Source organism: Podarcis pityusensis, assembly GCF_964106645.2.
Source record: "Podarcis pityusensis genome assembly, chromosome: 15".
In the NCBI taxonomy this organism is placed as follows: Eukaryota; Metazoa; Chordata; class Lepidosauria; order Squamata; family Lacertidae; genus Podarcis; species Podarcis pityusensis.
Window position 1 is genome coordinate 11,330,358 of NC_138040.1, and position 13,391 is coordinate 11,343,748.

At 45.2% G+C, this 13,391-nt stretch overlaps 1 protein-coding gene across 1 annotated transcript in view; it reads left to right on the forward strand.

Annotated features, from left to right (window-relative positions):
* The first annotated feature begins 1,440 nt into the window (after positions 1 to 1,440).
* The window catches only part of CASTOR2 (cytosolic arginine sensor for mTORC1 subunit 2), a 50,737-nt gene continuing 38,786 nt past the window's right edge, over positions 1,441 to 13,391 (forward strand). Inside the window, exon 1 of the mRNA XM_080983194.1 lies at positions 1,441 to 2,029. Within this exon, the coding sequence (XP_080839320.1) occupies positions 1,917 to 2,029 (113 nt within the window). The 5' untranslated portion in view covers positions 1,441 to 1,916. The remainder of the gene's footprint in view (positions 2,030 to 13,391) is intronic.

The window sequence follows — 13,391 nt, forward strand, 5'->3', positions numbered from 1 at the left end:
TCCACTCCAGATTTGTGTAGGGTCTACTCCTTAGCCTTTTCTTCTCCTGAAGATGTCCCGCAAGGCATCCGATTGCTCCTCAGGGTTTGCTCCGGAAGCCTTTCTCACCAATGAATAGAGCTGCAAGGCAGAGGAGGATCAGTTAGGATCAGAGTTTTCCTTCTCCTAGAAGACGGGCTACATTCCTAGACGGACAAGCCCCACCTGCCCCTCTCCTTCACGGCCATCACTTCATAAAAACGTGTTTTGCAGATCATATTCCATTCTGTATTGTCTCCCTGCTTATTTAACTTATATGCAGAATTCATCATGCGAAAGGCTGGGCTGGATGAATCCCATGCCGGAATTAAGATTGCCGGAAGAAATATCAACAACCTCAGATATGCAGATGACACAACCTTGATGGCAGAAAGTGAGGAGGAATTAAAGAACCTTTTATTGAGGGTGAAAGAGGAGAGCGCAAAATATGGTCTGAAGCTCAACATCAAAAAAACGAAGCTCATGGCCACTGGGCTCATCACCTCCTGGCAAAGGGGAAGAAATGGAGGCATTGAGAGATTTTACTTTCTTGGGCTCCATGATCACTGCAGATGGTGACAGCAGTCATGAAATTAAAAGACGCCTACTTCTTGGGAGAAAAGCAATGACAAACCTAGACAGCATCTTAAAAAGCAGAGACATCACCTTGCCAACAAAGGTCCGTATAGTTAAAGCCATGGTTTTCCCAGTAGTGATGTATAGAAGTGAGAGCTGGACCATAAAGAAGGCTGATCGCCAAAGAATTGATGCTTTTGAATTATGGTGCTGGAGGAGACTCTTGAGAGTCCCATGGACTGCAAGAAGATCCAACCTCTCCATTCTGAAGGAAATCAGCCCTGAGTGCTCCCTGGAAGGACAGATCCTGAAGCTGAGGCTCCAATACTTTGGCCACCTCATGAGAAGAGAAGACTTCCTGGAAAAGACCCTGATGTTGGGAAAGATGGAGGGCACAAGGAGAAGGGGATGACAGAGGACAAGAGGGTTGGACACTGTTCTCGAAGCTACCAACATGAGCTTGACCAAACTGTGGGAGGCAGCGGAAGACAGGAGTGCCTGGTGTGCTCTGGTCCATGGGGTCACGAAGAGTCGGACACGACTAAACAACTAAACAACAACAACAACATTCCATTCTAAATCGTGGTATCATTTGAAAAGCTTCGTACCCATAAAAGGCAATAAGATCAGCTGAAAGAATAGTCTCTGTTTGCAAGGCACCCGGACGACTCGCCAAGGACTCTTTTATTTTGGAAGCACCTCGCGGGGGGGGGGGGGAGTCCTTAAAAAATAAACAAGGCAAAACCCCCAACTCCTGACCCGTGCTCCGCCCTCTGGACTACACCTCCCAGAATGCTCCGCGCTCCTGCGCATGCCCACTTGAGGGCCCGTTTGACTGGCAAGTTGTTTGTTACATTGAAACAGCAGCCGCTTTTTCTGCGCTCTGAATCTCTCCCCTCTCCTTCCAGCTTCAGCTGTTCTTTTCTCCCCTCCTCTTTTTTCTTTCTTTCTTTCTTTTTTTTTTGTTGGCTTTGCTTCTTTCTTTTCTCTCCCTCCATCAGCGCCACTTCTTTAGTTAGCAAAAATCTTCCCTCTCCCCCCCTGCAACCAACCGCCTTGTTAATTCCATGACAAATAATATCTTCTTCTTCCATCCCTTTTTCAAAGTCATTATTTTCCTCCTCCTCCTCCTCCTCCTCCACTCTCTGCCTGCGTTGGAGACGTAAAAGGAAGAGGGTGGGAAAATACCCCTTTCGGACAAAGAGGAAGACACCCCCCATCCTCCTCCTCCTCCTCCTGCTCCTCCCCACCCCCCGAAACCTCCCAGGCAACAAACAAGAGGCTCCCAAAACTGATGAACTACAAATGAAAAAGAGGAAAAGATGGAATTGCACATTTTAGAGCACCGACTAAAAGTAGCTAGTGTCGCCAAGGAGAGAATCCAGTTGTTTACCTACGGGCTGATCAAGCTAGCTTTTCTCTCCTCCAAGACCAGGTAACGGGGGACCCCCTTTTTCACCGGGGGGGGGTGTTGCTCAGCAGCCTTGCCAGCTTTAACAAGAGGCCAACGAGACGAAGCACTGCTGTAAAGGGGGGGGCGGCAGGGGCTTGACTAATTCCCATACAGGAATCAAGGTTGTGGGGAGGGTTAGGGTTAATGGGTCAACCCCCCCCCGACCACCCCCACTTCTTTTCCTATTGCTATCCTTAAATGGTTTCGCCGGTCCAGTGAGAGCTTTTCGTTTTATTTTTGTTTTATTTTTTTTTGCGAGTTTCTGCACAAACACGCCCCCTTCTTCCCCTCCCCCCATATAGTCTTTTTTTTAAGAAAAACCCCCAAATCTGCTTTAAAAGATGCTGATGGATTTAAACAGCTGCCGGCAGGGGTTTTCTTTGCGTGCATTGCTAAGTTTAGGCGGCGGTGTGTGTTTTATAAAAAGTGAATAAACCGAGGGTTAAGTGGCGGGGGGGGGGTCCCCGCCCCCCAAAAAGAAAAACTAAGGACTCGGTCAGAACAACAAAGAGCAGCCGTGAAGAGGGGAGGAGGGGACAGAGGAGGGCTGTATTGGTGTGTATGTGTGTTTTTATTTTCTGTGCACAGAATTGTGCTAGCAGTTAAGACCATGTAGCGTTTAGTCAAAAAGGTACGTTTATTGCTAAGTATGCAAGAGGCGACTTTCGTGGGTTTCCTGCAACATCATGTTGTTCATATTTTTCTTTCTTCCTGTCTTTTTGGAAAATGAAGGCGGGGGAGAAATGAAGTCAAAGGTTCCCGATCCGTGAATATATCGAGTTGCTGTTGTTGTTTTTAAGACTGTATTATTATGTTTACCGAGAAGTAAAGTGAATAGCCACCCGCCCACCTTCCTCACCACACACACTCAATACCAGTGCTTCTTGGATGGAGACAATTTGAATTGCAAATATATTGTAAATAGAGGGTTGAGTGCTGCCTCCGCCCGCCCCCCCCCCTCTCTATTGCAGATAGAGCAGAGATGGGGGTTAAGAGAAATAATTCCTAAACTCCACTCTTGGTTTGGAATTAAGTGTTTTTGCATTGCTGCTTGGAATCCACTTCAGAAACCAGTTCTAATAACCAAGCACTCCTGGGGCCCAGGGGAAACCGCTAATAAATTGTGTGTGTGTGTATTTGTTTTAAAATTGAATTGCAGATTGAAAATGAAGGGGAAGGACATGTTTCTCTACCCCCACCCCGCCCATCCCACCTTAATAATGTGGCTGAATGAATGGGCATGTTTGCCATTTAATTTGATTACTATCCCTTATCTCAAGTTTAAACTTCATTGCTTTGAAATTTCCCCGATTTGCGGCTTGGCAGTTGACATTGTTTGCTGTGTAACGTTATCTGTCTTTGCCTTGTTTACAGCTTGTTTACATTTCAACTTGTTTGCAGTTAAAATGCAACACAATTATTTTTAAACATTTAGTTCCGTTCTTTCTCTCCCCCCACCCGCCCTCTCCCCAATGGATGGTGACGATTCCCTTTTGTTGCATTGTTAATTGTGGCACTTTTGGGAGGAATCCCAAAGGCTTTTCAGATGTCACCGATAACCTTTAATTCCTTCTTGTCTTAAAATGTGGGGTTTACACCGGAGCACAAAGTTCTATTGTATCTGTGATTAACACATTGCAGAAATCCTGGAAAAGCTTCCATTAAAAAAAAAGAGTTGGATTCATATGGCATGACCAGCCTCTTTGTGAAGAATTGTTACCACCTGCCACAAAATCATCATCATCATCATCATCCTTTTTATTCGACCGTCAGTCAGAAAAAAGTACATTTTATCAATACACAGTTAAAACAGCCTGCCACAAAATGGCCAGTTATTTACACGACAGGAGTCATGTACCAGTCTCCCCACTGCCAGTGATGCTCTCAGTAGCGTTGGACCTATTGCCGAAAGTTCAGTGAGCAAAAACAAGTGTTTAAACACTTCCTGGGCTACACCACTTCCATGGAGGTTTGCCTGTTCCATATATATATATGCCTTCATTTTTCATAAAAGGCAAAGCTGAAAGCTTTTTCCTGACATGCTACTTCTCTCTGTGCAGGGAGATTCCCTCCCCCTCCAAAATGGAAAACACAAAACAAACCCACCTGCAGTCTGATGTGGTACAGCCAGGAACTGCTGCTTTGCCACTTGGATTCTGCTGGATGCATAAATTGGCCAGTAGTATTTTGGGACGTACCATTTCAGTTTGTTGGCGGGTGGGTGTGTTTCATCCTTTTTGAATGCTCTCCTTTGTTTTCTTGTTTTTAAAGAAGCATACATATGAAGTATTATTACTGTTTAAGGATAAATAGTACAGAGTTCACAACTCGTTTGCAAGCTCCTAGGAAATTTTTATACCATGATAACCCTGATTGTTGGAAGGCGCTAATCCTTAACGATTTCATATTTTGACATTGGGGGACAAATTCCACTCTTCATTTAGACTGACTAGCAATCTTTTGAGTTGTTTGGTTTTAGGGGAGGTATTCCCTTACATTTCTTCAATCCAGACTCTTTCATCCTTGCCACAATCCTTTTGAGTTAAGGCAGGCAAGCAGAACCCTTGGCTCTCCAAATGCTGCTGAACTACAACTCCCATCATCCCTGGCCATTGGCCATCCTTGCTAGGCCTGATGGGAGATGTGGTTCAGCAACATCTGGAGGGTGAAGGGTTCCCCACATCTGGAAGTGCATGCTCCCTTGTTTGAACATAATTCTGGATTGGGGCACATGTTAACTTTCAACAGAGAAGTATGGAAACAGATACATACATGCATACATAATTTTATTTGTGTGCCGCCTTTCCACAGTTCAAAGCAGCTTACAGCATGAAAGAAAAGACATAACTGCAATGTAAAAGTAGTCATAAACAATAAACAAAACATTTTTAAATAAAAATACACAACCTAGTTAGACAGTTTCCATACAAATCACAGCTATAGATGCAAAAAAAACAACAACAGCAACAACAGTGAAACAAACAACAACAACAACTGACAAACAACACCTCAGCCCAAGAGTCCGTTCAGCAACCTCAGCTTCTGTAGTTGGAGTCAGTCCGGGTCCTACCCTCCCAGGCCAGGTGGGAAAAGAAAGGCCTGCAAGGCAGGGAGCAGGTCTTCCAGGACTGACAGCCAAGATGGTTGCAAATCTTGCCCCTCAATTCCTACCTTGTCTCACCAACACTCCTGACTACTTTAAGGTGCTTTTTGTCTGACTATTCACTCCTGGTATCAGATGCTGCCATTTGCTCCCCTCCTCACCCCCCAATATACTACCCCCAATTTATTGCTGAATTGGCAAGTGTGTGTGTTGAATAAACATGTGCATGTGTGGTTTGGCCTTAAGAAATGGTCCAAGTCCCACGGTGAGACTTTGTGGCTGAGTAAGACATTAATAGGCAGAGTCATACCATACATTTGAAGCATCCCCAAAGAATCATGGGAACTGCCGTTTCCCCTCGCAAAGATGTAATTCCTCAAACAAGCAGCAGCTCCCAGGGTACTTTGGGGAGAAACCATGTCCTTCAATTGTGTACTGAGTGTGCTTTGAACGTTGGACAATGTGGATGCTATTATGGAAGAGAGTTGCAGGATCCGCTTGTGTCTGCCCCATGTGACGAGCCACTGAATTGCAGGCAGCGGCTTCTCGCCCTAGATTGACTCCGCCTGCCCAGACTGGCCATTGGATTCTCTTGGAGAGGAAGGAGTGCAGAAGGGGACTTCCTGTTTCACTTGAGCACTGCTTGAGCATCAAGATCTTCCTAAGTGTGTTTCTGGATCCTTTGTTATTCTTTGATCTTCGTTTGTTCTGTCTTGATCACGTGGATTCCAGTCCTGACTAGTGACTTGTTTCACGGTTCCTGCTTCCTAGATTCTGCCCCACCTTGGGCTTCTCAGTTGGTAGAGCGTAAGACTCTTAATCCTGGGGGCCGTGCAAGCCCCACATTGGGCCAAACATGCCTGCATTGCAGGGGGTTGGAGTAGATGACCCTTGTGCAGGATTAGAAACTGAGATATAAAATCTAGGAGCCAAGTGGCACCTTAAAGCAAGGATATGGTCATCACAATGATATGTCTACCTGCATTTTTTTAAAAAAACAACCAAATTATGAAGCAGATGGTTTGTGGGGCAGCGCAGCAGCAAAAGGTATGCATGTGTGCGAATCACCTGGCTCGCACAGCACCAGAAGGTGTGCCTCAGGGGATCCGCAGGGCACTGTGGCAACAAAAGATGTGTGTGTCTCTTGCTGCTGCACTGCTCCACAGGCCAGCTGACTGGAACAGCATCACAGCCACGCCAGCCAGCCAGATGGAGATGTTAGGTGCCAAACCTGGCAACCAAACACCTCCACTTCCTTGCAAAAAAGGCCAGTTGCCCTTCTCAAAACGTGCCCTGTGCTCAGCTAATTCCAAATGCTGCCCTCATGGTCCCTTCCAACTCTACAATTCTGTGACTCTGCCATAGCCCAGCCTTGGCAATGCCATGCTGACTCTCAACCACTTGCGCTACAATTGCCTTCTATGGTAACATCCAAACAGAGCACACCTGTGTCCTACTTGCGCGATCACACACTGAGATCGCATGGGTTAATTTCTGGAAGCTGCTGAGTGAATGGCCTTCTCCTGCCCTCCACTTTGACACTTGAGATGTATATTTTTAGGAGCCACCCAATTCTTGTGATTGTAATTTGTTTTAAACTGTTTTTAATGTTATATTTTAAATTGTTGTGACCCGCCCTGTTGCCTTAGGGTAAAGGACGGGTAATAAATTATTATTATTATTATTATTATTATTATTATTATTTTATTATAGCTGGCATTTTTTGCCTACAGTGAGATTTGTTGAGTTTATTCCCCCCCCCCCCAGTGGAAAACACAAATTTTTATTTTTTTATTTTTTTTTTAAATTTACTTATTTTCTGGACCTCCTCGTACCTCCCTCTTTTGTATTCCAGTTCAAATTGTTTGTCCAGCAATTTCTTTCCCTCTTTTTTAATCCCAATCTTTACTCTTGATATAATATAATATTAAAATTTTACCTTTTAAAAACCAAATTTCCATTTCCTTAAACTTTTTTAATCCTAATCCTTAATTTTAATCTATCCATAAGTCCTGTACAGCTGGAAGCCACTTATTTTCAATCCAACATCACTCTAACATTCTTTAATTTTACAATGTTTCAGCAAATAGTCTTTGAATTTCTTCCAAACTTCCTCCACCGACTCTTCTCCCTGGTCACGGATTCTACCAGTCATTTCCGCCAGTTCCATATAGTCCATCAGTTTTATCTGCCATTCCTCCAGTGTGGGAAGCTCTTGTGTCTTCCAATACTTTGCAATGAGTATTCTTGCTGCTGTTGTTGCATACATAAAGAAAGTTCTATCTTTTTTTATCACCATTTGGCCGACTATGTCCAGGAGAAAGGCCTCTGGTTTCTTGGGGAAGGTATATTTGAATACCTTTTTTAATTCATTATATATCATTTCCCAGAAAGCCTTAATCTTTGGGCATGTCCACCAAAGGTGAAAAAATGTACCTTCAGGAGATTTGTTGAGTTTAAACACACCAGAAGCACAAATTGGCTCCTGTTAGGTAAAGATGCATCCTTGTTGAACGAGAGGGACTTTGCACATGCTTAGGAACACTCTGTTAACCTGAACCCCAGATCCTGATCTCTTCCTAGAGCTCCTCCCCTATAAATAGGTCACCACCTTCATCCCGCTTAGTGTGCATACTTGCAAATAAGTAGGATTAAGATGTGCAAATTCATTTTTGCAGAATGGAGATCGGCAACTATGTCGCCTGAGCAGTAAGGCCTGCCCACGCCAAGCTATAAAAGCTGCTTTCTCTCCTTCCCATTTGCCATTCCAGAGGCAGAGAAAGTGGTGACTGTTGTGGCACACTTTGGGGCAAACCAAAGAAAGGATCCTTTTTACTTAATTTTTTTAAAAAAATATCTCCTAAACCCTGTCTCCATTTTTAAATGTTTCTCACTCGAAGCCACACTTGCCCCATTGTTTGTTGAGAAGTTGTGTTGAAGTAAGTCAGTAGGTACAGTGGTACCTCAGGTTAAGTACTTAATTCGTTCCGGAGGTCCGTTCTTAACCTGAAACTGTTCTTAACCTGAAGCACCACTTTAGCTAATGGGGCCTCCCGCTGCTGCCGTGCCGCCAGAGCATGATTTCTGTTCTCATCCTGAAGCAAAGTTCTTAACCTGAAGCACTATTTCTGGGTTAGCGGAGTCTGTAACCTGAAGCGTATGTAACCTGAGGTACCGCTGTAATAGCAAAACTCTTAACTATAATGCGTTTTTTTAAAGTTACAGGCAAGTTACACTACTCCGCAGCACCTTTGCAGCTTATTACCTTCTGCACTATGAATTTAAAGCACTATGATACTGCTTACCCCCCAAAAGAGTCCTGGGAACTGTAGTTTGTAAAGGGTGTTGTTAGGGGACCACCATTCCCCTCACAAAGCTCCAGTTCTCAGGATTCCCTGGGAAGAGGAATTGATTGTTAAACCACTCTGGGAATTGTAACTCTTTGAGGGGTCAACTCACAACTCTCACCACCTTAAACAAACTGCAGTTCCCATGATTATTTGTGGGAATCCATGACTGCTAATGCTGTTCTTGGTTAATGCTATTCTAGGCTGAATCAACAGAAGTACAGTGTCTAGAATCTAGATCAAGAGAAGTAATAATCCCACTCTATTCTGCCTTGGTCAGAACACACCTGGAGTACTGAGTCCATTTCTGGGCATCACAGTTTTAAGAACGATGTTGACAAGGTGAAACATGTGCAGAGGAGGGCGACCAAGATGATCAAGGGTCTGGAAACTAAGCCATATGAGGAATGGTTGAAGAAGCCACCCTGGGTATGTTTAGCCTGGAAAAGATAGATAGGATCACCATCTTCAAATATCTGAAGGGCCATCACATGGAAGATGGAGTAAGCTTGTTTTCTCCTAATCTGGAGGGCAGGACTCGAACCAGTGGCTTTAAGTTCCAAGAAAGGAGATTTTGACTAAACATCAATAAGAATTTTCTGAGCGTAAGAGCCGTTTGACAGTGGAACAGACTCCCACGAGAGGTGTTGGACTCTTCCTTCCTTGGAAGTTTATAAGCAGAAGGATGCACTAGCTGCAATTCCTGCATTGCTGGGGGTTGGACTAGATGACCCTCGGGGTCCCTTCTTCCAACTCTACAATTCTATAGTAGCTTTCTGTCTTTTGCTAGCCCCTTTCGCTGTGGGGAAAATGCTGGAGACCATGAGGACACAGCTTCCAGCGGAGCAAAGGCTTGAGTATTCTGAGAGTTTTTTCTCAACCCCCCCCCCCCCCCAACTAGCAGAAGCAAAACCCAGCAAGTGCATTTCCTTAATCTGTATAATCCAGGCTGTCGACTTTGGTTTATCCTGGCTTGGAATTTGGAGAATTTGCACAATAAAAAGTGAAGTGGCAGATGAGGAGATATTGCAGCGATTACATTTTGAACCCCCCCTCCCGTCAGTATTCTTCCTCTCCCTGTTGTCCTTTATTGTGCCTTTTCATCTCCATTTTTACTTATCTGGTACATCCACACCATGCAAATAAACATGTGGTGTCTGGGTGCAGCCTTCGTTACTGAAGCTCTCTTGCTTTGGGGTTCAGCTTTCCCCCACGGGGCTTGCGTACCCTTCCACATTTCTCCGATGAAAATAGGGACGATGGCCCATCTGCACTATATATTTAAAACACTCGTATTCCACTTTAAACGGTCAGGGCTCCCTCCAAAGAATTCTGGGAGGTGTAGTTTGTTGAGGGTGCTGACAGGTGTCAGGAGCCCCGTGTTCCCTTCCCAAAGCTGCAACTCCCAAAAGACGGATTGATGGTTGAGAATTGTAGGACTCTGAGAGAAACAAGGGTATCCTAATAAATCTCAGCCCCCGTAACAAGCAAAAGTCCCCAGGGTGCTTGTTTAAAGCGGTATCATAATGTTTTAAATGAATGGTGCGGATGTTGCCTCGAGAGTAGACCCATTGAAATTAATGGACCTACATTCGCCATGTTCATTAAGTTCAGTGGGTTTCCTCTGGACCCAAGGAAAACGTAGTTGTAAAATGTTAGCCACTCAACGCGTCTGTCTGATGTGCAGAGATGTCATAATATTCTGACAGCCTCATTGCACTTGCCTGCCACAAATGCATCTCTCCGAAACAAGTGACTCATTAGCTACCAAGATCTGAAATTCCAAAGAGTTTATATCACCTAATGTTTTAGCTTCTACTGTTGCTCTTCTCCGGGAGGAACTATTGCGTGCGGTGAAATCTGCCTGAATCCTCGGACGGCCCTTTGTGAGCCACGAGGTGGGGCGGAAATGCTTCTTTAAATTACAACGGCCATAACAAATCTGTTAGTCATCGGGTTGTCAGAAGCAGCCTTCCACTGCGTCAGACCATTGGGTCCATCTAGCTCAATATTGTCTTCTGTCAAGGTGGGAGTTGGGAGCAGGTCAGCAATAAATCACAATGTGTCTGTGAAGTTAACTGTTTATTCAAAGCAACTGAACAGCTCAGGCCTAGTGAGCACAGCAACTCTTCCCAGTAGGACTTGCCCCAATGAAACACTTGTGAGGACTGAAGGTGCCTGCCTTCCCACTGCTCCCTAAGTCTCCTCCTCCCCTGGATCCTTCCCTTGAAATCTGAGACTTATTCGACTTGCCTGTCTTTGCTCCTCCATCTTCATACCTCTCCTGGTCTTGGGAGACCATGGGAGAGGGTAGCAGGAGGGGGGAACTCCCTGGCTTCTTCAGCAGCCTAACTCATCTCTGCTTCTTGCCCTCTTCTTCTCCAGCCTCTGCTTCTGCCTCTGACTCTGGACCTCTCTCTCTCACAGACTCTCCCTGCTCACTAAGCCCTGTTACCTCTCCATCTCCCAACACCTCCTCTTCCCAGACTTCTCCCTCTGACTACCTGTCATTGTCCCGCCACCATTCCCCAGGCTCTGAGACTTCTTCTCTTGGGGGTTACCCAGCTGGTTCCTCCCACCAATCCTCTGCGTCCAGCCTGTCCATGACATTCAACTTATCATACCTCTTACTCTTACTTTAAGAGTGTGCGTAGGTCTTTCAGCCAAAATACTCGAGGAAGCATTAGGCTGGGTTGTTTACTGGCCTCTTTTCCATTCAAATTTTATTCATGCTTCTCAGTCAGAAAATCATTGACGCAGCAAGCCCTTGGGCTTTGCCAAGCAAGATGGAGCTTCCACCTCAAAAGTGGCTTAGATGGGAAGTCACTGGTTGGTCACTGCCTTTGGTCGCATCCATAAAGGTAAAGGGACTCCTGACCATTAGGTCCATTCGTGGCCAACTCTGGGGTTGCGGAGCTCATCTCGCTTTATTGGCCGAGGGAGCCGGCTTACAGCTTCCGGGTCATGTGGCCAGCATGACTAACCCGCTTCTGGCGAACCAGAGCAGCACACGGAAACGCCGTTTACCTTCCCGCTGCAGCGGTACCTATTTATCTACTTGCACTTTGGTGTGCTTTCGAACTGCTATGTTGGCAGGAGCAGGGACCGAGCAACGGGAGCTCACCCCGTCACAGGCATTCGAACCGCCGACCTTCTGATCGGCAAGTCCTAGGCTCTGTGGTTTAACCCACAGCACCACCCGCGTCCCATGGTCGCATCCATACCTTACATTTCAGCACTGTTATAGCACTAGCAGTCATGATTTCCCCGAAGGAATCCTGAGCTCTGTGGTACAATAAGCATGCTGTGAGTTGTTAGGAGTTGCCTATTCCCCTCACAGAACTAGAGTTCCCAGAATTCCCTGGACTTGAATGTTGAAACCACTTTGGAAACTGTAGCTCTTTGCGGGAAACAGGGCTTAAAAACCTAGAGTTGCCCATCTGCACGGTACATTTAAAGCACTATTACGCCACTTTAAACAGTCAGGGCCTCCTGCAAAAAATCCTGGGAACTGTAGTTTGCTAAGGGTGCTGAAAGTTGTTTGGAAACTCCTCTATTCCCCTCACAGAACTTCAGTTCCCAGAGTTCCTTTGGAAGGCAGAGTGACATTTGACCACTCTGGAAATTGTAGCTCTTAGAGGAGAACGGGTCTTAAAAAAACAAAACCCAACCCTGTCAGCACCCTTAACAGACTGCAGTTCCCAAGATTCTTCGTGAGAGACCATGACTTTTAAACGCATGGCCTGTGTGATATTCTTTTTGCGACAACTGTCTATCACCACTTTAATATGTTATCATTTTTAGTATTGAAAGCTGCTCCGTACGTCTCCTGAAAGGAAAGCAGGTCAAAAATAACAAATCGAGTCGGTTTTTATCTCCAACCTATGCTAGGATTTCAACATCACATTTAAAATGGGAAAACAAGGCGGCTGATTGGGGGATGGGGGGTGGCAGTAAACTGCCTCAAGTGTCCAGCAGGACTGCTGACAACGCTCAAGTGTGTCTCCTGCCAAAGGTTGTGGCTTTCTGCCTTGAAATGTCTTTTTGTGGGGTTCTTCTGCGCATAAAGCAAAGTACATATTTGACCAGCTTTTGCGATGACCTCCTCCCACCTTTCCTGCCTCTGCTCTCTAACCCACACTTAACCTGCGCCGAATACTCCTTTTACACAAGACTTTGCACATATTGACCCGAGAAGCTGTGCCACAAATAAGTTTACTCTGGACTCTCGAGCTAAGAACGAGAGAGACACAAACATCATTTTGCACAGCCTGTTCTTGCTTCCCCTTGAAAAACAGGGCCATTAAGAGAGAGTCAAAGGGCCAAGACATACTGGGATTGGGGGGGTGAGGGGGGTCACATAGAGGTAATATCTGAAGAGCTTCCAAAGTCCCAGATTGCCAGCAGGCTGTGGAAGGAGACTGGAACTGGGTTCTCAGAACCAAACTCAGCCATAATCATGGAACCATAGAGTTGGAAGGGACACCCCCAGGGTCATCTAGTCCAACCCTCTGCATTGCAGGAAGCTCAGCTAAATCATCTGTGATCATTTTAACATTATTATTATTATTATTATTATTATTAAAATTTGTGTTTTCTTGATCTTCGGTTACAAATGAATTAAATATATAAAAGGAGTCCAGAAAAAAAATTGACAACAACAGGTGGGAGTGCAGTGTATATTATTATTATTATTATTATTATTATTATTATTGCTATTAATGGTGATGCACTCAGAAACTACAGTGGTACCTCGGGTTACAGACGCTTCAGGTTACAGACTCCGCTAACCCAGAAATAGTACCTCAGGTTAAGAACTTTACCTCAGGATGAGAACAGAAATTGCACAGTGTCAGCGGGAGGCCCCATTAGCTAAAGTGGTGCTTCAGGTTAA